This window comes from Crassostrea angulata, chromosome 4 (genome assembly GCF_025612915.1).
Source record: "Crassostrea angulata isolate pt1a10 chromosome 4, ASM2561291v2, whole genome shotgun sequence".
NCBI lineage: Eukaryota > Metazoa > Mollusca > Bivalvia > Ostreida > Ostreidae > Magallana > Magallana angulata.
Genome location: NC_069114.1, coordinates 27646432 through 27673450, shown reverse-complemented (window position 1 = coordinate 27673450; position 27019 = coordinate 27646432). Strand labels below are relative to the sequence as shown.

The 27019-nt window shown below is 33.0% G+C and overlaps 2 protein-coding genes across 2 annotated transcripts; both read left to right on the top strand.

The window, feature by feature from the left end:
* Positions 1 to 5133: 5133 nt before the first annotated feature.
* LOC128182398 (uncharacterized) lies at positions 5134 to 14093 on the top strand. Its single transcript, XM_052851011.1, has 8 exons — positions 5134 to 5470; positions 5607 to 5684; positions 5799 to 7084; positions 8136 to 8229; positions 9405 to 9455; positions 9857 to 10036; positions 10313 to 10495; positions 11951 to 14093. The coding sequence occupies exons 1-8, from the start codon at positions 5170 to 5172 to the stop codon at positions 12184 to 12186; spliced, it is 2409 nt and encodes an 802-aa protein (XP_052706971.1). The 5' UTR covers positions 5134 to 5169; the 3' UTR covers positions 12187 to 14093.
* Positions 14094 to 22844: 8751 nt separating this feature from the next.
* On the top strand, positions 22845 to 24497 carry LOC128180602 (tumor necrosis factor ligand superfamily member 10-like). Its single transcript, XM_052848730.1, has 4 exons — positions 22845 to 23149; positions 23305 to 23347; positions 23477 to 23572; positions 23717 to 24497. The coding sequence occupies exons 1-4, from the start codon at positions 22931 to 22933 to the stop codon at positions 24139 to 24141; spliced, it is 783 nt and encodes a 260-aa protein (XP_052704690.1). The 5' UTR covers positions 22845 to 22930; the 3' UTR covers positions 24142 to 24497.
* The last annotated feature ends 2522 nt before the right edge of the window (positions 24498 to 27019 follow it).

Genomic DNA, 27019 nt, shown 5'->3' with positions numbered 1-27019 from the left:
ATCCTCCAATCATTTAAAAAAATGAAGCATACAGGCCCAATCTCCGATAATTCGTAGTTAATGGATTTCTCGAATGCCTTCAACTTGAAAATTCACTTTTGGGAGGAAATAAACTATTAAAACTTCATAAAAACGGAAATCCCTGCAGTTATTGAACTTGAGGCATGCGAGCCGGTATATCAAAGCTACATCCACTGCGCTACAGAAATATACGTCCAAATTTAACGATATACGATTTAAAATCACTATATTGGATGAACTGTCAAATAAGAAGAAGTCATGAAGTGTCGAGGAGCCTTAAAAGATAACTAATTGATTCTAATGAAAATAATTACATACATGTTCATTAATTAAGCGTTCTATGGGATGTTATCGCATTGCGGCAAAGTTAGCAAAAACACGTTAATGTTCATTTATCATAATTATAATGAAAATTAGAATCAAGGCCATAAATGCCGCTTTAACGCTATTTCTGCGGTGTTGAAAATCAGGCCAAAAGTTTGTCTGTTTTACGAGCTATTTGAAAGAAATTCTTAGAATAATTGCGACATATAGTTAATTGATATTAAGTACTAAGGAAATTTATGGTAAGGAAAGAGGAAACTGATATTTTCTCATGCATAATAATGAACGATTCACGTTTGTGAGGAAAAATAATCAAGAGAATCATCATGGAAAAAGAGGCATGCCAGCAAGTTAAGATTTCGATGTGCTGGCTGGATGAACAAAAATCTAGATGTGAAGCCAGTTAACTTATAAAACATTTCAACAAACTGGTATAAGCTATCAATAAATATCTTTTGACAACTCACCCGTGTATTTATTAAAACATTCCCATAATTTTAAAACTGCTTTCAAATGTAGTGTTAAGCTTATCAATTCTTTATATATATTAAAAAAACATAGTTTATATTATTCAAATCTTTCAATTGTGTTATTTTATATCTATATTGTTGTCAATGTGTTGACTATTTTGTAATCAGTCAACAGCTTAGCTACAGTTAAAGCACGAACTTTGCGGATTATCACTGGCTGTGTGAAACTTCCAAGAATTTATAACAACTAGTGGGAAAAATTCACTTGACTGGTCCAATTATTATGAGTAACGTTCCTCTTACCAACAATAACAATAACTGTGTATGTGAAAAACACAATGGTCTCCACCCCAAAGGTTTACTCTACAACGACTTACGCTAAGAGCGTTTAACATTGGTTCAATTACAGAAAAGCCATTTCAAATCTACGCCAGAGCTCGACGTTCCATAATGCGCTGATACTTTAGCAATTTGCCAAAATATACAAGTAATCTATTGTTTGTGCTTGTTTGCCCATTTTAGAGCGTTGACTTCTTTTCGGATTCAGTGTTTACCCAAGTTCTCCTGAAACAGTCAGTGTTTCCTGTTACTTAAGTCTCGTGATGTATTCACTTCCGGCGAGATTGTACATTCATGCTTTGAAGGTTCTGTTTATCTTTCACGTACGAATCATTAATTCATTATGTGAATGAAATCGCTGTCCAAAAACAGGAATATTTTGAAATAAAGAATCAATGAAGATTGACCCAAATATTAATAAACAGCTGTTTCGTGTGTTCTTTTTAAGTACCTTTTAAGTTTGATTGTGAAAATTAAGGTATTGATCAAATTAGCCTAGGTTTTGTATTTTGTTTATTTTAAAATTTTTGTATGTGTAATGTATGTAGATAAAAAATACCTTTTTTTTCTTTGTGTGGTTGTCAATGTCAATGTAATAAACTGTTTCTACCAAAGTGTTAATGAATGTCATGCACTTTATTTCATGATTTCTCCCTAATCAAATAAAAGATTCTTTTATAATATTGGCTTTTATCCAGAACCACTTGCTTTCTTAGTAAACGTTTCTTGCATCACACAAATAATTACATGGATATAATATTACTAGAACCCCGTTTAATCAACATACTGGAAACTTTAATTTTTACAGTGTTTTTTGTTGTTGTGTAAAACAGAAATACATACGATTTGCGTATTACCTTAATTTTGACAATACTGAAGAAGCAGAATATTCGTTGAGGATCTAATTTCGTTTATTTTCGTTACCAGTATAAACCAACGAAATTAAATTCATGACGAATTTTTCACCAAAGTGTTAATGAATACAAAGAGATTACAAAATGACGAAAATAAATGCCAACGGAATTTTCTTGGGTTCAAAAACAACGAAAACAACGAAATTTTGACGCAACGAAAATATGTGCTTCTACAGTATAAGATTTTTAATCAAGAAGCATTTTCCGGTTGTGTTCTTGTTTTTTGTATGGAATTTGCAATAAAGAAAAGAATTGTTCTATCTTTTTCTCTTTTTGGGGGAGGGGGGTGGGGGGATTAAAAAACATTTTTATACTGCAATTTCGTTTTCACAAATCGATAAGATTTGAGTCTGTCTTTAGTTTTCTTTTATTTGTTTTTCATGTAGATCTTTTATCATTAGTTTTATATTAATTTGTACATACATGGGTATTTATATATGATAAAAATAGATTTGTGAAAAACCCTAAAAAAACGAAGAAATTTAGTAAAATGGATGTGGTATCCATTTTACTAATGTTCTGGTGTTTTCTCGCAAAGAGCATTCGATAGCTTTCCTGTTGAGATTGCTTATAAGTCCCCTACCGGTTTTCACCGGAAGGGACTACAGCTTTCCTCTGCGTCCGCCAGTCCGTCTGTATGTCCGTCTGTCCGTCCGTCCGTCTGTCTGTCTGTCCCACTTCAGTTTTCCACACTTTTTTTCTTTATGCGTCTGCGGAATACTATGAAATTTGCTGAACAGCTTTAAAATGTCAAACTACAGATCAAGTTTACACTTTTGTAGCGTCTGGTTGACATACTTTCGAGAAAATTAATTTTTTATATTCCAATTTTTTTATGTTCGGGTTCGTTATCGGGTTTGGTGTGTATTGAATAAACGAGGAAAGTATATAGTCAGTAATTATATCGTGCATTACTTGGACCATTCCTTGTATTATTCTTAACAAGCAAAAAATATGTTCTGTAAAAAAGTGTCAAGCATTTTGTTGTAAATTTAATCGACAGGGTTTTTTGTATTATTACAATCGGGCTCGTTATCGGGTTTGTCTGTTGATTCGAGGTACAGAAGACGGTAAGAAAGGATATTCTGCAAAACAGTGCATTGTTTTCACATATTTCTACAAAATATGGGTAGGGGACGTGTATTGCTTATGCAATACTCTCAGAATGCTTGTTTCTCTTATCTCTCAAATGGTTTAATAGTAGTTGCATCCATGCCGATGCAAAACTATTTTAGAGATTGTATTTTAAAATGTAATGCAAAAATTGCATCGAAATCGATAGAATAATAACGGAGTAATACCGCTTTAAAGTGAGCTATTTTTCTACCCTTAGCTTCACCACATGGATGGAATTTTTTATTCAGTTCTGGAATGCGTTTCTGTTCTCCAAAAGAGGTATACTCTTCAAACACTGACACATTCTGAATAAATTCTATTAAAGTAGTGCAAACGCCACTGAAACGGTTTTAAGAGGATGATTCGGTTACTTAATAATAAAATGTTTATACGATGAACATTCAATAATTTGATTTGTATTCTTACCCAACGTAACGTCATAATGAAACATTTCGTACGCTTATGCAGTTGATTGGCGTAGAATGAAAAAAATAAAGAATTATTAAGTTGAAAAGTGTGGAGTTGTAAATGTGAAGCATTTAATGCTGTTTTTTTTCATGAAACGATGAAATGTGTTCGATAATAAAATGCTTGTTTGTTGCAAGCAAGGAACTTTTTCTATGCATAAAGTTGTTGACGTCTTGTAGTAAATGTATTATACGGCACACGATGATAATTTTTACAGAAAAGGTTGATGTGTAACAATATACGTGGTAAAACATGTGATAAAAAGAATTTCTCATGATTTCGAGATGGTATATCATTCAACTAATCAAGGCCCGGGGATAGAAAACACACAACTCGTTGGATAAAACCATATGCCAACGCAAATTATGAGGGATCAAATATTTATGAACTAAGTCTCGACTTGTAATGAAATAATTTATCGGATATGAAATATATATCTAAACAATTACTTTTAAATATTCTTTGCCGTAACAATTACTAAAAAGAATATTTGATTTCAAAATATCAAGTTGAGATTTTCCTTCAGTCTCCATAAACTTTATGTCCTGAAGATGAGTTTGGATACAATTATTTCTTGGAATTTTGCTATGTAAAAACTCTGTAAGAATATTCATGGGAAGTTGATAGTAAGGAGTACAATTATTATTTCGGCAATTAGACGATTCAAGTTGGCGTAAAATTTAAAGAGAGCAACTGTAGTCTTACATTTCAATGAATATACCTTGTGCATATCACTGTAAAAATTTATAATCATATCATTCGCATCGGTACTGTGGTATCATTAAAATTCGTAGGGATTAATTTTTGTGGATTGCTTGAAATTATCTTATGCCTACAAGAGGAAATATGCTTTATAACACTAATTTAATAATTCGGGGAGGATGTTAATTCGTGGATGAGAGGTATCTACGAATTTGACGAAAATTGAGCCACCACGAAATCTAATGATTTCACAGAAGCCATCAACGAAGCACGTGCTGCAAATAACTTATTTCTCGTTTTGAGGTTTCCTCAAGAGTTATTGATTTTAATCTGTTTTGTCTTATTTTAGTTGTGCTATTATTAAACAGATATAGAGTTCACAATATTTCGATCATTTTTTATGATATATTTTGTGATTTTCAAATTATTTTTTTCATAAGGGCGAACACTTGATTGTTTGACTCTTTAAAATATAATCATAATTTTTATCATACATTGCCCTGCTCTGTGGTAAAGTTATACATTTAAAAATAAATTATTTTATTTAAACCGATGACAAAAAGTTTAAAAATTGAACATTCTCATTTTGTTTAATTGCGGCGATATGAAATTAGTCAAATATGAGATAAATATCAATACGATACTTAGGCATACTAAATCACTAGAGAATTGGTGATTATTGGAGTTGTTCTGATTGGTTTAAAACGTACCCATTTAAATCTGCAGTTTTAAGTCCATTCGCTTTATTTAAATGATAGCTGTGCTACAGAAGACAGCTTTTGATATTTCAAACAAGCTTGCAGTATATCGCTATTATGATTATTTTAGCATTACTCTTCTTTCAGTGTATAACCGCTTTGGAAGGGCATTGTTGCATTTCTTGGACAAAAAACAATTACGTAACAGACAAATATCGTAATACTGTAAGTATAAGCAATTCCACGAGCACCTGCACCCTGAGGGAATGTATGGCAGTATGTACTGGTGACCCGGACTGTATGTCTGTTGGTTATGACGAAGGGAATTGTTTATGTTACGTGTATAACAAGTTGTCTACATCGAAGTCAGCCAGTTTTGTAGATATACCAGGCTGGCAACATTTTGATATACAACAAGGTGGGTAAAGCAAAAAACAAATTCGCTAAAAAAGTTGAAAATGAATTACAATTAGTATCAGGAACTTAGATCCAAGACATTATGATTATTGAAATAAATATATACCTTTGTTTTTCAACAACATTTTTATTTATAGGACGGGAAACAGAATTGGAGTTGTGTACATTTGACTTCGAATATGAGGGTTCAAACATCTTATACAAAGAAGTACAAAGTCAGTTAATTTGTATTTTACTTTTTAAATTTTTGACTAAAATTAGCACGAATATTAATATTCTAACATGTTATTATACTATCTGGGGTTTTTTTTAAATAAATATTCTTGTAGATTATCCGGATAATAAAGGTACCAACTTTGTTGTTGCTTTTATGGAGAATTCTCAAAAATCTTTACCTGTGGAACTTTTTGTAACGACCGCTAAACCATACGAAATCAAGGTAATCGTGACGTCACCAAAATGGACATCGCCTCCTGTCTACGAATCATTCACACTGACTTCAGGTCAAACAAAGCAGATATTTATCAGCAATGAATTTCGAATGTATGGAATAGACAGAAGTAAAAAAGCTTTAAGCGTTTCTGCTAGTGATGAGATTATCGTATACGGAGTCAACAAAGAGTTGTACAGCTGCGATGCTTTCTTAGCGTTCCCAGTAGATGTCTTGGGAACGGAATATTATACAGTCTCACATTTTCCCTCCACGTACGCTACCGAGTTCCTCATAGCCGGTGTATTCACAGATACTGAAGTTAATATAGCTTTGAAATTGAACAACGTTCATACAAAGATTGGGTTTGAAAAGAAGTTTTATGCTAATGGAGACGTTATAAATGTTTTTATGGACCCTTACGATACTGTTCAGATACAAACTATGGCTGATTTAACGGGAACCAAAATAACATCCAGTCAACCCATTGTTGTATACAGTGGAAATCGACGCACAAATGTCGGAACTGGTAGAAGCATGGATCATTTAGTCCAGCAAATGATGCCAACCATTACATGGGGAAAACGATTCATAACATTGCCTATTCCGACTCGTACGACAGGGGATTTCTTTAGGTTTATTGCTAGCGAGAATAACACTGTCGTAAATATAACTGGGTTTGACTATCAGCTAAATCAGAACATTTCCTATACGTTAGTTCTACAAAATCCTGGAGACTATATAGAAAAATACCACTCTTCGTACTTCTACAGTCTCGTTGTGTCTTCCAAACCAATCTCGTTGTTCCAAATCGTATCAAGCCAAGTTGTTGAGATGGCGGATCCAGCAATGATCCAAATTCCTCCCATTGAACAATTCGGTGCCGAATACGTGTTTACCACACCCAAATATACTCTAGGTGAATACACCAATTTTTTTATGTTTGTCGTGCACTCCAAACATACAGCAGGCTTACAGCTTAATGGGGTGAATCTACCGTCAACCCAAGAGTACAAACAAATCACAGGGACCAGTTACCTTGCCTCTTACGTGACTGTTTCCACTGGTTCCTACTCTTTTCGTCACACCTCTCCCATAGTCTTCTTTGGAGGTTATCTTTATGGCCTCGCAAACTATGAGTCCTATGGATTTCCAGCGGGAACGCGATTATCGCCTATCAATGTTGTAAGTTTCTCCAATTTCAGCAGTTCATTGTAGTGTTCTTGAGAGCTAAGAAGTACTTCTCACTAGATTTTAGAGACAAAGTTTAAACGTAAAATGAGCCGGTATTATGAGTTGTAGAGTTTAAGGAAATACGTATATGTGCGTGATATTTTATAGGCACAGTGTTTTCGACGAAGAGAAACATCACTTTCTTCCCAAAGCTTCTTAAGAGGGCTGTTAGGTGATAATTACTGAAAAGAAACTATTTATAAAATTACACATAATTTACAACATGGAGGTGTCCCACACCACCTTACGAGGACTGGATAGTCGTAACCATTTTAAGACACTGTTAATCTCCTTAAGGTGGAATAACATACCTAGAAAAATCACTCATATTTACAGTAATTTTTTTATTATGAAAGATATAATGATAAGTAAACAATACATATGTCAAATAAGCGAACAATTTGAGTTTGGGGATAAAAATAATCATCTTAAACAAAAAAGTAACAACAAAAAGCCCCTGCGGGATTCGAACTCGGGATTTACGGATCACAAGATCGAGCCCTTATCCACTCGGCTATGAAGTTAGTTAGATGTCGCCATAAAAAATATCTTTTAATGAAGCAAAATACCATTTTGTGATGATGTGTTATTCCACCTTAAGATTAAGAGCTTAGTATAATAATGTTGGACAAAAATTTATTTTTAAATCTAAAACTAATATGAATATCTGATCGGTAAACTGTTGACCATCCAGCCTCCTTCACGAAAATTTTGTTGATTAGCACAAATATATTATTTTTGGATATTTTAAAAATAATTTTTTATGAAAATTATCACAGTGACAACGAAAATTCCAGTCTCTCCGGGAAACAATAGTTATAGGCATCCTTAATTCTTAAGTTGTAATTATGAATTTACTATGTGGTGGTATGGAGAAACTGTTATCCTGTTTTAAAAATAGTTTTACTTAATGTCAAAGTTACACGTTTTAAAGTTAAAAAAAAAACATCGTTTGTAAACACTAACAACATTATATAGGCAAAATTTCTGTTATGTGTTTTAGCAATGCAACATAACATCAGGAACCATTCCGGACGGAATAGACAACGACTGTGACGGTCTTATTGACGAGGAACTGTGTGATGGCACTTCTACAGGTAGGGCGTCTTTCCACGGCTGCTTTCCGTTCTTATGAAACCGTTGTTTCAAACAGATTTTCAACTTTAAAGTTTCAGAACCGAAGATTTTCATAACATTGAATTCTACGTAAACCAAGACCATATTTGAAGTTATAATTGATATAAAATAGGATATTACACACGGGGAGTTGAGAATGTATTTGGGTTTTTTTTTAGTGGAAATCACAAAAATTAAACTATCAAAAGCATATTTATTTTATGATATTTGATTAAGAATATAACTTCTGTTGAATCTTAAAATTTCGTGGGGCTAATTTTCGTGGAATACTTATATTTTATAGCTTTGCGGGAACGTAGCTTCGTGTATTCTCTTATACCCACAAAAGGAAACGTTTAAGTATACTGCTTTATAACCTTAATTCATTAATTCGTGGTGGATGTTATTTTGTGGATGAGAGGTACTCACTAATTCCATGAAACCTGACTCCTCACGAAATCTAATGATTCAACAGTATCCGGGGATGATGGACCATTGATAAAGCCACTTTTATTGCTTTAGTTCTAGGAAAATTTTGGTTGACATGCGTAGAACTACATTTCCTCACATAAAAAGCAGTACATGTATGTGGCGCAAAAACACTTAGGTTAATCTTGGGCTGATTAGCATACTGTCTTCATAAATTTACATTAGATTTATCGATACGAATTTTTTTCCGCTGTAAACTATTGTAAAAAAAATTATTTTAGCGCTAGAATTGAATTTTTTCCTATATCTTTAATCAAAGCTCTTCTTCTAGAGAAGATCAATATAGTCCAAAAATGTACACAACCATCCAACCAACTGAATTGATTTATTTAAGGAAAAAGAGATCTTTTTCATTAAAAAAACCGAAATATCTGCATCATTATCCGTAACAAGTGTTTAATTTTGAAGTACTCTTATGTAATAGTCGAATGCACTTGCAATTGTCTTAAAAGGAATTCAATCAATTGTCATGATTTTCAATACAAAATCATTTTGTTGGACTTGCACGTGAAGCTAACATTCGTAAGTTACCGAATGCCTTACCTCGAAATCCAATATCTATATTTGCTTGCCGACCAAATACATCGTCAATAGTGGTTTTAATTAAAAATATAATGCATTTTATTTAAATACCGGAGTTGTGACGTAAAAACCTTTTAATTTTCAGATGACGATGCAGACGGACAAATCGATGAGGATTGTGCGAAACCGCCACCGAGTAAGACCACGAACACCTTATTTTATTATTTATTTATTGAAAGTGCTTTACGGGCGACACTACATTTTTACAAATTCTATTTTGCTAATACAATTTTTATTATACTGTTATTGTAGATACTTTCATTATCATTAATAATATACTGAATTAAATTTCCTATACTTTTGGTGAATTTTTCATTAAAAAGGAATTCAATGTGTTCTAAGAAACCATTATTACAATTTTAAGTTTTTGTGTAAGATACAAATGAAAATATCTAATTTATAGAGCCTCTTTAAATAAAAAAAATAGACACATTGAAAACAAACACAATTATGAATTAATAACTAGAATGTTCCTTCTAACTGCTTTTTACAGATAGCAATCGTCATGTTTATGCTTATTCTTTTGTGGTCTTATAGTCGATGGTCAATGGAACGCTTGGACACATTGGTCAGAATGTAAAGCGTCTTGTGGATCTAGAGCTTCATTGATAACCGGAGCATCTTATCGGTCACGTGTGTGCAACAATCCAAAACCAGAAAATGAAGGCTTACAGTGTCAAGGAAATGCATTAGAACTGTTTCAATGTGTACCAAGCGGTAAGTTAAACGTCGGTACATACAATAGTTATCAATTCCCAGCATTAATTTATCAAACCATAAGTAATGCACAATCAATGTAAATGATTATTGAGAGTTCCTTAAAACAAAATTAAAGAAAATAGTGTTCAAAATTAACTAATATATTCATGCAAAAGTGTAAGTATATGCGAAAGCTAAATAATTTCGTTAAATTTCAACCCTTCTTAGTGAGATGAGTGTGTGTATTGTAAAATTTGTTTGTATTAATGGGCTGTTTTCGGGGTTATTTGTTAGATTTGTGCAGTTGCTGTCCTTTAGACTTCAGTTGTGTTTCCACTAACGACACAATTCTGTGCTACAAGGTATATGATATGTCAGGTAAAATAAGGAATATCAAAGACAATTGCGCCTCAGACGGGTACGACCTTTTAAGACTGGACAGCGAAGAAAAGGAGACTATACTGGACAATTCTATGGGTGAGTTTCATTATTTCTATAAGAGACGTTTACATGCATTACTTGACATTTATATTTGTGAAATTGACAAAAGTGGATTTTACAGGTTTGTGGTTAATTTTACAGTCTTTCGTGGACAATGTTTCAAGTCATGCTTTCGACAATTCGAGGAGTTTTAAAACTTTACCTAATAACCCTTGTGGTTTGTTCAAGGCATACGTGCAATATGTGAAAACAAATGTTCTGAGATAGTAATGTTCCCTATTAGTATATTTCCAAGAAAGTTTACAAAGTCTTGTATACTTCATTGATGATCCATCGATAAAAAATCCAAATATGATCATGCAAATAGACATGAAGCACTCATGAACATTGTCTTAATTAGTTCCCGTTTTATTATACATCATTATACAACTTGAGTTTCAGGTAGAGGTGGTTTTATGGGAAAGTCTTAATTCCTGGTATTAATGTTGAAAGAATTTTGCAAGCATTTTACTTACAGGAGTGTAACACTCGCGGATGTGTCTTAAGGAAGCATATGGAATCTGAGTTACATGTAATTCCGTGAAATCACAAATCTTAGTTATTATGTATATATTCAAATATCTAAGCAACGAAACGTAGACCAAAAACAAGTAAAAATACTGAAGACAATTTTTTTTCTTCAGAAATTAGTTTGTATGACGTAGATTTACACATTGATGACGTCATGACTGAAAGTTGAATGTCGTGTGAATTTGATCGGAAAGCATTGTAAACATATTCAAAATATAACTAATTTAAAAACTCTAATAAAGTATTGTGGTGTGATTTATTGAGAATTGAACATAAGAATACTAGGAGAGATGTTAGTTTAATCAATTATTCGCTAAAAGGTATGTAAATTTCTTTTATTTCTCGGCCAGGCTTTCCTCTGTCGTTGTTTACGATATGAAAATCCGACTAGAACAATACTACCCTGTATATATTGAACTTGAAATTTTATACGTATCGTTAGTTTGATCAATGCTTAAATTGAAAAAAGCTGCTAGAATCCCATGTTTTGTGTTGTTTTGATGCAACATACCGTTTTCCGTGCAAACTTTATGAAAGTTGGGAAGGTTTTACGAGAGCTGGATGAATAACTATTCTATTAAGAAGAACATAGAGTTCTAGCAGCGGTTTTGATTAAACTGAGATGTTTTGCCTTCACTTGGTATGTTTATTTTATTTTGGAAACCGGGGGGTAGTGTTGTTCTATCTCATTTTATGTTGAGGAATATACGTAAGCTATTTATAGTTGTCACGTGATGATGTACTAATGTGGCAGTAATGTACGACCCAATTTTATTGCACTGACATCTATTTTAAAGGATAATACTAAGTTTTTGATCTTATTTGAAATAGTTATTTAATTTCATGATTTTGAAAATTTCAGTCAAAATAAGACGGTAAATGCCCATATGCTTCCTTAACACCCCCGCGTCTCTGTTGTAGCTGCTTTTTCTGGCACTGATTACCTGGTTCAAGGGAAGCGTCTTTCTGATCAAGGAGACTGGTTATATATGGATGGGGCAAGGGTGATCGACTTCTTTACACACTGGGATAACCAGATCAACCCATTCTCAAATAACAGGAAAGATGAGTTCATAGTTCTCCAGACACAAAGTGGCTATACATGGCTTAACAGAGAGAAATCCGAAGAGGTGTCTGGTTATATCTGTGAAGGATGAGAGGAACATCGGTACTTACGCGGTTTTTATAAAAAAAAATGTATGTCTTAATGTATCATTATTATTGAACCAAATAGAAATAAATGTCACAAATAAAAGACGGGATTAAGGTTTATGGGCATTCAAATTAAATAAGTCAATTTGATGAAGAAAAAGGCTTTCCACAATTTACGTGTACGGTAGAATTTTGGTTTTATGTCATGTAAACGTATTCGATTGTCTTAGTCAACAGTAAGTTAACACAACTTATTTCTCATGTGTTTTTAAAATAATGCTTCAAAGCTGAACTTATTGTAAGACTAAGATAAACGCATTTTTAATATATTATCTCTTTTTTATGTGTATTTCATTGAAAATCATGACAACTTGTTTCGGTAAAATACAAATTATACACTCCGTCGTGTTTGATTAAGTAAATCTTTACCATACAAAAGTTTCATTTTCACATTTTTTTATCCAATCTTTGATTCACCAAGAGTATTTATATTGACTATTAAAATCAAGATAGAAACGAGTTTTGAAATAAAATTTTATTTGCTGCAAAGTTTTCTCGAAGTCATTTAATACAAAAAATCCGCGAAAAGTGAGTTTTAATAATATCGTATATTCATCATGCTTTATCATAAGGTCATTTAAATAAAGAGTTATCAAAAATAAATTTTGGGAATTTAAAAAGATTTCAAAATTAGATTGTTGTCAGTGATAACACATTTATTATATATTTAACCTCAACTGAATGCGCTAATGACGATTTTGAAAAAAAAAAATCCGATTTAGATACTAGCGATGCATAACAAAGGTAATTTAGTCAGTCAAAGTTTTAGCACCGTTTGTAAAGTTATAACAACATACGAAAAGAAAAGACAACATTATAGAAACAGTTTAATAATGCTTAAACCAAATATAGCAGATTTAAAAAACCAACAGAAAACATGCTTTAACGTAATATTCAACCTATGTAAATCAAAACATGGCAGGAGCATTGTTCATATAACAAAGACATGAAAGTTTCCACTCATAACTTGACAAGTACCATTACAAATTTAGATGAGCCTAAGAAAAAACCTTGACGTATTTTAAATATAAAAAATAAAAGAGTTAATCTAAAAGGATAAACTGACCATCCCTTAAATATTTTAGAAACATTCTCCAAAACCTAACAGAAATAAAACTATGTTTAGCAGTGAAATATGAAAAGCACAATATTTGGTACATGTTTAAAACTAAATGTCGATTTTCTTTCAAAATAGTTCTATCTTAACAAACTAAATTCCTTTTTTTTTAATTTCAAGCTAACAGACTTTGACTCTAGGATTCAAATTCAGTTTTTCTAATGCTATTGTTTACTATTGTTATGCTTTGGAAATGCATTCATAATGATTAACCGAAATTAGAGTGTGTGTCGTAAAGTAATAAGCAAGATACAGAGCTTACAAATCTTTGTCATGTAAACAATGTGTGTGCCCTGGTTTTGTTTACATAGGTTTAATATACCAGTAAAAAATCTTTTTCAATCTTATATTTCTATTTTCTAATTCGTTTCAAGCATAAATAAACAGCTCCGCGCGTTTATCACATTCGTTTTAAGTCTAAAACTAGAATTTTTAATTTCAACATTTAAAACGTATTCAAAAACATGAGGTAAGCTTTTTAAGCTGTATCTCAACGACTGACACTCAAACTTTGGTTGATTATTATAAATGTCATACTGAAACATTGTAAACATTAAAATTGGAAAAATACTTTTTTTTACCAAAGTTGTGACCATGCCCCTTTAATTGCAATCAATGAAACTAATGTAGATGTTCAGTGTATTAATACAACCATTTATCTATTTATCTTAAATAAACTTAAATGATGGTATCAATTAGACAAACATCAAAACCAATCGGTATTGGCTGGCGTACAGAGAATCCATTGTCTGTATCTGGAGAGTACGTCCATCTTTTTCGAGATGATATTTGAACAATCAAAGTTTACAAGTTGTCCATTAAATATATTTGTTTGTCCTTTTATAAGATTTTGGTTACATTGAGATTCAACACTAAGCTTTGTTCCGACGACTTGTCCATTCTCCCTGTTGCCTTAGTCTTTTATTGTATTCATTTCCTTCACTCTATCAGTCAGTATAGGATCCCTTCAAACATTTGAATTATGCAAAATGTTCAAGTTTTATTAAAAACTAACGTTTTGTCTATATCTTTATATCATTTTTTAGTCAAGGCGCTAGTAGCAAAACTTATATTTAGTCAATAGTCTTACCCCCCCCCCCCCCCAAATTTTGTTAATTAGTTAATATTTTCTATAATAAGTATTATAGAAGATGTGTTTATGGTATTAAAAACTAATATTAATATCAATTTCTATTCTGTAGTAAAACTAATGAAACAGATATTTTTCCCCAATGCAAGGAAGACATATATTCGGAGATGTATATTGTATATTGGAGAGCAGAACACTAGGAAACATTCTTTTAAAATGCGACGAGTCGAATAGTGAGTAATGAAATGGATTTTGACCAATTTCTAATTTAATAATAAATTATTTGGCATAGGTTTTTAAAAAAAGATGTTTCAAACAATTACTTTGTAAAGAACAGTTAATTTGACTCAGTTGTGTATTGCGTTTGATTAAACATCACTATTGTTTGATAATGTTTTTAAAGTATGCACAAATACTCGGATATTCATAGCTATCGAATTCAAAGGTATGACAAGTAACTGTTGTACGCGAGTTGTTTCTCCTGTATTTAGAATGTGTTAGTTATTTTTTCCATTCTTAGAAGTCTTTTCTTAATTAATCTTGCCTAAATGAGATATTTTTATGTTGATAAGTTGAATATTTGTATCGAGATTACATGTATATCATGTGTATTTCATAGATGATTTTAAAATAAATAACGTTGGTGGATGTGCGTGTTATAATGAATTACTCATAGTATATATTTTTTTTAACCAACGAGTAAAAAAACACATGATTTAATTATTTTTTTTTTTTGCAAAACATATGCATTTTAGACACAATCATAATGCACATGTATAAAACATTTTCATAAAACCATTCCCTCTTATATTTCCTAAAGTACTTTAATTTTAGTGGAATTATTGAGTAGGTCATAGCGCTGGGGTTCCGTTTTGTCATTCCAGAAAAACAAACAAGAGAGATAAGTTTATTCACAATATATGTGAAATCTCTGAGGCCGCTGTGGACATACATTTTTGCGCATACGGCAATGCAAGCAACACATTATTAAAGTCATATTAACGTCATCTTCCGGAAGTGATGAAGGAGCATTTCCGTTGAAAAAAGTTTGTTTTATTGTAAGTATTGTTTCGCAGAAAATGTCTGCGCGTATGTATATGTACACTTTGTTACTATCCCTCCACCTTTTATGCTCAGACCTTTACAAAAGGGGCACAAAACTGCACTAATAATTGGACACAATGAGGACATTGAATTATTTATATCATGAAATTGAATTTCTCTTATATAAAATACAAACTCTAGCTGACATTTATGGAACAAAAACTACTTACAACTTTCAAACAACCCAATAGTGTGTACATTATTGAATATAATACAAATATAGGTTTATAAGAGAACCACTAAAAAAACTATACATGTACATTGTATTTAAATACAGACTAGATTTTGACCCGTGCGTGCACGGGTTGACATAGCATATGATATCGGACATTTACGAAATAGATAATCGACACACCGTATATTGTTGACATTTGCATAACCAAGCTTTAAGCCTACAATAATGCGATTATTTTAACTACACTCTGCTGAGTTGGAATAATGTAACTGTCTGGGGAAAGGCCTTCACCACAGTTAAAATGCCTCCCATATACCCGTAATGTAGCAGATAATTGCAGAATCGCTCCAAAACAATTTTGGACAAAATTAATAAAGTTGCATTGAAAATAACAGTCAAATTGTTCATAACAAACCATTTTCAAGCTTTAAATACCTTTTTTCGAAAAGTTTAATTCTAAAATCATAGGCGTCGGAACCGGGGGGGGGGGGGGGGGGGGGGGGGGGCTAATGTACGTTTGAAAGATTGGGGGCTAATGTACGTTTGAAAGATTGAGAAGTTGGAGTCAAAGGCATACTATAGCCCCCCCCCCCCCCCCCCCCCCCCCCCCCCCCCACACACACACACACGGATTAGGAATTTCGTTATCTTTGAAAAGAAAATTTGGTAGGTAATTTTTCTGCAGTAATAATTGCAGAATTCAACATTTTTTCAACAACGTTTTTTACACATCATGTTGACATTCGAAACTCTCAGGATTATTTATAGCAAATGCGCTGTGTTAGAGTTATCTCCCGTATTATCTTTGATGAACAGAAAAAAAATTTCCAATGAAAATTTACATGCATTTGTTTTCCAAAAAATTCAGATGCTTTCCGGAATTTTTTGAGAAATATTCGTTGATTATTAATCAGCGAAGCTTGACTGAGAAAAAATAAAAACAAATTGGTAATTTTCAAGTACCAACGATGTTTAGAATATATATAACAAAAGACAGTACTCTTCCGATTTAAAGCCCAAAAATTCGAGTCTATTATTTTAATATAGTAGTATAGATGTTCACAACGCGAAGAACAAAGAAAAGGAAAGTATACATCAAAATACCAGCTAGAAAAAAAAAGAAGTGAATTTGTAGTTTCTGTAAGTAGCAAGACCATTGGCATATTTCTAGCCCGGCGTAAAATGGTGCATGAATATGGTCATGAATATAGATGAAATGTAAACACATCATTTACTAAATACTAACTAATATCCATGGTCCCATATCTTAATTGCAAATTTTGAATAATACGGTTATAGCAAGTACAATATAGCGAGGATGAATTGTATTCTGGATGCCATATTTATATGCATGTAAACCTTCATCTTCTGTCAGGAGAGGGTTTCGGGATTTAAATCGGATAACCCTCAGAAGGAATAACGTTTGCGTGACCATTTACATGAATGATAGCTAGCCTGTGGTGGAAATAGCAAACGTATAATACGCTTATAACGGGAGTTACAAAAATGTATTTAAAATTTCTTCTTCTTCTTCTTCTTCTTCTTCTTCTTCTTCTTCTATATATCCAGCATTATTTTTTGTCTAGAATTAACGCACATCAATGTAACAATTCCCAACCTTAGTTCTAATAATAATCCACTAGCAGAACCCAATGGCATGTGCCTAACAAATTATTTTTAGAAACAAAAAATATGGTAAACATTTGTAATATCTATAAGAATTTTATCACAAAGCGTTCTTTTTCAGGTGAAATACAGATTCATCAATAAAACATGTATCGCGTCTCGGCTGAGACAAGTCACCAAAGGCTTAAAATCCGGCGTGCATATTGAAATGAATGGAGGGGGGGGGGGGGGGGGGTCAATGACTCTCATCCGCTTAGCACCATGGAAACCGGAGATAAGCACCGGCTTTATGCGCACGGAGAAGGATTTAAACTACCATCATCTGAAGTAAAGGAAAAATATACTAGTAGTGAAGTCGTGGTGTGCTGGCGTAAGCGAAGGTACACATCCTGTACAGTTGTGAAGTAAACCTCATCATAAAGGGCGGTAATCAAATGTCATGCATTTGACGCACAAACTTTGGAAGGCCTGATAGGATTTTGTCCACGATAACCTTAAATGTGACACTGGCTGAGCTCACTTCATTTTTAAACCACTGTATAGCAAAAAAAATGTGGATATTCAATGTAAGGAACTCCTTTGAGTCTCTTTTCAGAAAAGGCTGTGACTGGGATTGTGGTAAATAAAGTTTCTCGAGTTTCTGTCCTTCTGCTAGTGTTGCACACTTAACGTCAGAGTTTCGTAAAGGATATTGTTTTTCCTTTCAAGATACTTCTGTTTAAAAAAAATTACTTTGTAAATGAATAATCTTTTGGTATCGTTCCCAGAACATGTGTTGAAGTCGTTCATATTGGGAAAATTGGCGACATATAAAAATGATATATTAGGGATATTTAGAAAATGATGATTAAACTTCTCTATATTTTGGACCTCTAGTGTTGTGTTATGAACATGATTTCGGTTGGTTTCTGCAAAATCATATTAGGTAGATTTAGGTAATGTAATATCCAAGTTTATTATATGCTTTCATTTTAAATACTGAAATTCATTCAACTGAAAGGTCCCTGTTTTTGACAATCGAGAGTCCAAAGAAAGTAAAGTTGTTTGTGCATTGCTTAGTAAGCAATGTGTCAGTACCAGTTTGTGTTGAGCTACTGCATCATTAGAAAGAATAATCTTACTGTGACCAGGCTACGCTCAGGTCACAGTAAGAATTCGTCCCATATACTTGCAATGTAGCAGCCACGAAGCGGATCAGCTTCGCGCCGATTTTAAGTCTATTAAAAATAATCTGCATGGGAAAAACACATTTTCATATATTACAAACCTTTTTAAACATGCACAAGTAGTTTAGTCCACAACATATCCATGTAATGAGTCGTACCAAGGCATTTTGTTAAAATACACGTTTGAATTTGGCTGCCATTTTGTCGGAAATCGCATTCGGAATGTCTCGGATTTTATCATTAACATGGCGACCATAAACAGCAAATTTTCAAACGTGATGTTAAAAGTGGCAGTGTTTTCGTTGAAAAAACAGTTAATGTGGTAATTTGGGATTATAAAAGAGCAACATTGTAGGTATTTGAGACCAATCATATAAAAATTTAGGCGAGATACAGCGCGATATAATTTTTTTATTTGCTATGAAGCGAGTATATGGGACGAATTCTATCGTTAAACCGGGTCCGTAGGACATCTGTCGTTTTAACGATAGAACATTCTATCTACTGCATCATATACTTGATTTAAAATACAAAGTAAAAAAATCTAAACATTAGGAAAATTTTTCCAGTGTTTTAGTTTTCATCTTTCTTATTATGTTTTTGTCTTTTGTCTAAATATACTGATCATTTTTTTTAAAAATCTATCTACATTCAAAGGTATAATCTGGGAATAGCTGCTGAGATGTGTCAAAATCTTTTGACCTTGGCCTTTCCTGTGACATCGACTTCATTATGATAATTATTATTTGCTTTGGATTACCTGGGGAGTAGGTAGGGATCACAATGGGGGATCGAATTTCTATATGGAAAAATTTATAGAAAAGGTTTTAATTTCAAATCTTCTTAAAATCCATTTTGCCAGAAAAGCGTTACCTAAGGTGGAAGCATCCTCATGTAGTGTTGATTCAGGTTATCTTAAATCATGATCCCCAGGTGTTCAATGGGGCCACAATATGAAGCAAAATTTTATATAGGAATATATATAGAAATACTGTTGAAAATCTTCTCAAAAACCAATTAGCCAGAAAGCTATAACATCTGTCGAAGCCTTCTTAGGTAGTGTATATTTACGTTTGTTCAAATCATGATCCAATGGGGTATGGTTTAATTTTACATTTAAATAGAGAAAAATCTTTCAAAATCTTATTCTAATATTCTAACAACTTAAAACAAAATTTGTCTCAAAAACTTAAACAACAAAAGGAGCTCAAAATTTAACTTAAGAATATGATGAAAAAAGCTTTGAAAATCCGTAAAAATCAAAACATATTCTATGCTAAGTTGTCTATATATTTTGTATTTGATACTTGAATTTTGGTTTGGTTCGATTTGGAACTTGATTTTGAACACTGTTCATTATCACCACATTTCAAAAGACGTTATAAAGCTTTCGTTGGCTATTTTTGCTCGGGCGAGCGATGAGGCCCCTTGGCCTCCTGTTTATCAGATTTTACAAATGATTCAGATTGGATGGAAGATTCTTGTCATGTTGCGATACAATGTACCATTTGACGGAAATTCATCCATTATAGGTAATAGCCAGTCTGTCGCGAGTTCGAATCCCAGCAGGGCGTATATATTTATTCTTCAGACAATTTACTACTGATATTGTTACTTTATTTGCCTAAGACTTTCTTTGAAACATGCTAACCGACCTCTGAAAATAAAGTATATAATTCACGTCGAGATCGAGAGTCGCCATTTTTACATGTAAACAAACTGCAGCACTTCACTTTTACAGGGCTGCTGATGGTGTTTAAAAGAATATCAGAGGCAAGTGAAGTGACGATATCTGTAGTAAATTGTTCGAGGAATGTTTTGGAATCAATTATTTCTACAGAATATGTTTGGAAATGAGATTATTCGGTCCAAAACTAGCGCAATTTTTTGTGCGCCGTAAATTGCAGTTTTTTTTTACAATGGGAAGCACTGTAGCTCCCAGGTCGTCCATCCGAATGTTTTACCATACCGGGAGCTACATATGGTCGTGCATTTTATCGTGGTTTATAATAACTATTTATGATTCTTAAAGTACTTATGTGTTCTTTTAATGTTATATTTACATTTTCTAGTGTCTTTGTCTGTGATACATGTAACACTACGAATTGATTTTGAACTACACAGTCCAATAAATTCAAATGTTGGGGCGCAAGCGGGGTTTGCACACTTAAAATTCTAATTTCAATCGTACAGCTGCTGAAAATTATATGAATATAAGTAATAAGGAATCATTTTTTTAATATTATGATGTGATATTTTCGAATTCGGTCGGGGCGTGATCAAGTCTACTCTATCATAAAGCTCTCGGGCTTTATTGGATTTGATCACGCCCCGACCAAAAACATCACCTTGGGGGAGGGGGGGGGGGGGGGCTAGAAGAAGATGTAGAAAAAAAGGAAGAGGGAGATTCGGGAAAAATATTCTGGAATATAAATAAAGTTTTGAAATGAAATTGTTTTGGATCATATCTATTTGGAATTCTTTCAATTTGTTTATTAGTTTTTCTTTATTTATAAGACTAGCTGTAATCAACGCGGGATTTATCAGATCGGTTTTCTCTAGCATTGCATGTAATTGTAAATTAATCAATTACTTTATTTACTTTGAAAAAGCATGTAATTCAAATTACTTTTCAATAAATTTCAATTACACATTAATGTATGAATAAGAAAGCTGTCCACTACACTATCCATTGTCTCTCACACTTCCAGTATTCCAAATTCACCTGTATTTTTCCAAAGTGTCCATAAAGTAGAATTGTTCAGTTGCAGTGTCCAGAAGACTTATATACATGATAGGTGTAGCTAGGTTAGGGGACATAAATACTGAACAGTTAATGCACACAACTGTAAACAGGTGTAATAGCTAATAAAATCATTAGTATATTTTCATGACAAATTTTTCTCAAATGTATTTTGTAATTTAATTAATTAGTAATTTTACTTAATTACATTTGAAAACCATTGTAATGGTTATTTAATTGAAGGTTTTATGTAATTTAATTAATTACTTGAGAATGTAATTGACCTCAACCCCCCCCCCCCCCCCACACACACACACACACGCGCGCGCGCGCGCGCGCGGCTTGTATACAGTTACCGTGAAAGTGAGCGAAATTTTAAATTACAAAATACACTGTAGATATAACCAGGATATCGACGTCCCTGAAATACTAATTAATGAGTTGAACATATTTTATTAATTAATGATGCCAAAAGAATTAGACACAAGTTCCAAAAACTTAGAGAGTCCTCTCCTTATTGTACATAATATATTACAATGCCATACAATGCCAGTTAACATTTATAACAGTTATAGAACACTTAATGATATAAAGATAAATCACTAGTTTTGAATGCTGTAACACTGTGCAAATCTAGATAGAATTTGAATTAGAATGGATAATAAAGTTATGCAAATACATTCAAAAATTAGATAAATCTTCCACACTTTATGAACTTCTTATTTTTACTTTTTCATCATAAGATAAAGTTTTGTCTCCCCAAAGTATCAAATGTACATTAATTATATACAAAAAGTTCAACGATAAAATATTATATATAAATGATTGTCTTAATAATGAATATTTTTTTTACAAACGAAGAACAAGTGATGAACTCATTGGGTTGGCTATTATATTACATCGATAAAGATTATAATTGAGAAATACAATTATGCCTTGATTTCGTATTCATGAATGATATTTAAAAATCTTTTACCAAAAGAGAAGTACTTAGGAGGCTTTGTATAATCGCTCTGTAGGTTTTTTTTCCTTAAAAATACTTAAAGAAGTAGCTTCCCTGGTATTATTCCTCAGACTATTCCACTTGGGTCTTACGAATATAGTGTCATGAAAAAACGACTTGTTAAAAACTTCTAATCTACATCTAGGCAAAGAATAGTTTGAGGAGTTTCAAGTATTATAGTAGAAAGTGACATTTCTAATTACAGGAGTTTTAATATCGTTTAGATAAAAAGGAGCAAGATTATTGAATTTTGAACATAGATAATTTCAAGCGGTTTCGTTTCATTATTAATGGAATACTACTAAAGACTTTAAAAAGTTTAATTACAGAAATCGTTATAAGTAACACCCACCCTGAACAATTACATATGTGTGTTATTCCTGTTAAAATAGATGTGTCCAAGAATGCCAAAAAACGATTACTCTGTCCGTCCGGCGTAAAAACCGTTAGTATTCATTGATCTCATATGGTGTAGTGTATTACAGTGACGTTCAACATTTAAATATAGCAAACCTGATTGGTCGCTGAGCTACTATATAAACGCCTTCCGTAGTTAAAATCACCACTATGAACTTCCGCGATCGACACAACGACGTCGGTCGTATTTTCTATTTTGTCAAAACGGATAGGTTAGGCCTGCGATACTCTCATCGTAAGTCTAAGAAATGGCGGTGAAGTTATCAGAGTTTGCCAACATTCGCTTTATGGCGATCCTGATCTTCTTAACAGACGTAGTCGTCCTTGCTGTCGTGCTCGGGATCTTGTGGAACATGGCGGGCGTGAAGGAAGAGACGTGTGCAAAGCTCTGCCTACCTTGCGCTGACAACGAGATGAAAACATGCTGCGAATGCCACGTTCCTACTCTCAAGAGATTTTTGACTGAGGTACATTTATATGTCTATGTTGCAGAAGATGCAAAAAAATTATTCAATGCAAACTTGCAGTTATAACTGTTAATGAGAAGTATTGATTCAAATTTGAAGTACTTTTAAAAGGGATAATCAGAGCACGATGCTTTAATACTTTCTTTTCGTTGCAGACATTTAATGACACACTTTATGCTGAAAAGCAAAGAAAACCAGGTATGTTGTGTTTAATCTTTAGGTTATGTCTATAAATATCTCTATCACTACATGTATGCAATACTTTATCTGGCTCTAAGCCAGTAAATTACTGATAATACAATGAATAGCATTTTCTCTCATTGTTAGAATCTCAAGTGCAAGATCTCTCTAAATACATGGATGTCAGTTGGAACTTGAAGCCTACAGCACACATCACTGGCTCCAAAGTCGAAACAGCAGATGGTACATATAAAAAAATGCATAATTATTAACATGATATTTAAACAGATTAAGAACCTGTCGTAGTAAATGATGATATTAAAATGAATAAAACATCAAAAAGGGTTTAATGCCGTGCATAAATTCTGAGCTTCCTCCTATTTACAGCAAGCAATAACCAAGATCCACTACGCTCCCTGAGAAACTGGCAAAAAGATGGCAACAACTGCCTGATGCAGAACGGCATGGAGTTTCGCAATGGTCGCTTGGTGGTCCCCGTGAAGGGTTTCTACCACCTGTACGGGTTTCTGGACCTCTACCAGTCCTATGGCAACGAAGCCATGGCCCCAGGGATGCCAGATTCCATCACCATGAGGTTTTACAAGTCCAACATTCTGAAGCCTGATGAGGAGGCCCTGATCGAGACCTTCCGCCCCTATGAGAGGTCAGCCAACAAGCGTTTCATGATCTACCAGTCCTTCCTTGGCGCCGATGTGGAACTTGATGCCGGAGACGAGGTTTACCTGAAGGTATCGAACCTAACCTACATCAAGAACCCGTCAAGAAATGTGTTTGGTCTCCACATGTTATGAGCTTCATCACGATCGCCACTGGTTAAAGATTAAAAATTAGATCAGATTGCACCCCCTTACCATTATCTGATCTACAAAAGCGGGCTGTCCAAGAATACGTAGCAAGGTAGTGGTTTTACTGAGAGGCAATGTAGAGTGGTCAACCAGGTGGTACATGTATCTCTGCAGATAGAGGTCGCTGCTTAGACAGATTTGACCATATCTGTCATAGAACGGTTCTTTGGATTTGACCAGTAATGGACTATGAAGAATTGAAACAGAAAGAACATTTTCTGATGATATGCTCGTCTTATCATTTGTGCTAGGATCAAATATAAACGTACCATTTCGCATCTATATCAAATGTTCTCAAATTCCATCCACTAATGCCATCTCAAATTCAAAAGTTATTTTTTTGTTTGAAGCATCCCATATATTGTTTAAAAAATGTACTAGTCGATTGCATGATGACAATCATTCAGGGAATTTATTTGATATTCAAATGTATGTCAAAGAAGATGCATGTCAAAGAAATAATATAATGAAAGACAATATGATTTCTGTATTTTTATTGAGAGCAGAGCTAAATTCATTTTCCAGTTTTTAAAGATGTTTCAGCATTTCTCGCTATAAACTCTAGAAAAAAAAGCTCCACGGGACGTTCTGTAAGAAGATGGGGGAATAAGATGGCGCAAATGCCCATTCGGTTTAGTGGTGAAATACAATTTTAAATTTATTTTTTCCCAATTAAATCTATTCAAATATATTATAATACAACTTTATAAAAGCAAAATTTCTAACTATAGTCAGTTTTTAATATATTTAACAAAAAAGAAGAAAAAAAAAATATTGTCGGAAATTTTGGTGGTATCGAGCCCGTAACATAAAAACCCTAGATATATACGGTTAGCTTATGCCAGGTACTCTAACCACTGAGCCATTTCAGACACAACAAAGGCGGCTTTTTAAATATTATGTGTGACTAAGGTCACGAATTACCGGACTTGTATTATTTTTTCAATACGTTCAGTTGTTGGGATACAAAATGATATTTTTAATGTATAGTGGGTCATCTCTCCACGTTTTTGTTGATTGAAATCGGTTTGTTTTTCATTAGACCTTAATTACACTATGAGAAAATTTGGAGCACAGACCCACTCTATAAAAAAATGCCTTGAAGTTCTAAAAAAATGACAACATTTGCTGGTTTTGATACGTATACGCCTGTTTGAGTCAACATATTCCAAGTATTGAACATACCTACAGGTTACAAATCAATGATTCGTTAAATATATATTGTTTTAAATGATTTAAAAAAAACCCATCAGATTTGTTGATACTTCAATTTTTTAGTAGCCTGTCCGACCGCGTATGGGCATTTTACACGCCTTATCCCCCATCTTCTTTGAAATTTTTATAGAGTATGTCATTTGTTCAGAAGTTGAGGGCAAGACCTGTAGCTATACGTATCTGAGAAGGAGATGTCAGTATATGATGTATTATAATATATACGATCTATAGATGTATATATACAATTCGTTTAAATAAGTTCGTCGTTTAAAGTACTGGAATTTGGTTAAGTCTGGAACACTGATGCTGAAATTAAGATATTTATCGCTTTAAATCGTGCAAAATACATATAATAAACGAAAGAGATGCATGATCGCATATTAGTGACATGCATACATTTATCGACTGCATGCAGAGTTCAGTTTAAAGTACAGAGAAGTTACGGTGCACATTTGTGACTGACTTTACTGTATACTGTTAAGTATCACGCTAAACGCTCTTGATGGGACATGGTCACGATTTTAGAAAACTTCTATTTTCCTGTTTTATTACTTACAATGCTTTAGGAACGCTTTTCTAATGACCAAATGAAATTTGAGAGTCAGTCGTAGAGTTATAAGCAAGATTCAGGGCTCACAATTCTTTGTCATGTAAACAAGGCTCGTGCCCTGTTTTTTTTTTTTTTTTTTTGTTTTTTACATAAATTCAATATACCAGAAAAAAATCTTTTTCAAGCTGATTTGTCTATCCTCTTATTTACCGGTATTTTAAGCATAAATAAACATTTCCTTCGTTTAACACATTCATTTTAGGTCTTAAACTGGAATTTTCACTTCACCATTTAAAATGTAAACAAAAGTTTTGTTAACATAGCAAAGAATTGTAAGATCTAACTTGCTTATAATTCAACAAATGATAATCAATTTTTGGTTGTCTATTAAAAATGCCTTACTGAAGCATTGTAAACATTAAAATCGGAAAAATAATTTTTGACCAAAATCGTGACCATGCCCCTTTAAGATATGTTCTTACTATATTGAGCAATCATTTTGTATACTAGCATGCAATTCTGAGATAAGAATCTCGGACTTGATATTAATATTCGGAGATTGTGATCGATACATGTCATATTTAAGGATATATTTTACGTAAAATATTCACGATTGTCATCAATACATGATATTAAAGGATAGGGGAGTTTAGGGCGTTATATATCTCCACCTTTGTACAATGCATCTTCGCTAGCCAATTACGGGTTTACGATCTATTCAACTCCCTGAGAGGAGCGGAGTAGATCGTAAACCCTTGGCTAGCGAAGATGGATACAATGAAGAAAAGCAATTTTTAAATTTCAATTAAATGTTATTTTCTTGCATTTATACATTGTTTGTTGTATGAATTTCAAGATGCAAATCAATTACATACTTTAATTCTATAAACATGGCAGATATAGGATTCAAAATATTTCAACTCGCCGTTTTATGACTATCTTAAACTTGATCATTTACATCGCTAAATTACAACTTTATGTATAGCAAGACACACTACCCAAGAGCGCATTTTAGCTTTTTATTTCCATATTGATTATTATTTTACAAGAGACGTAAAA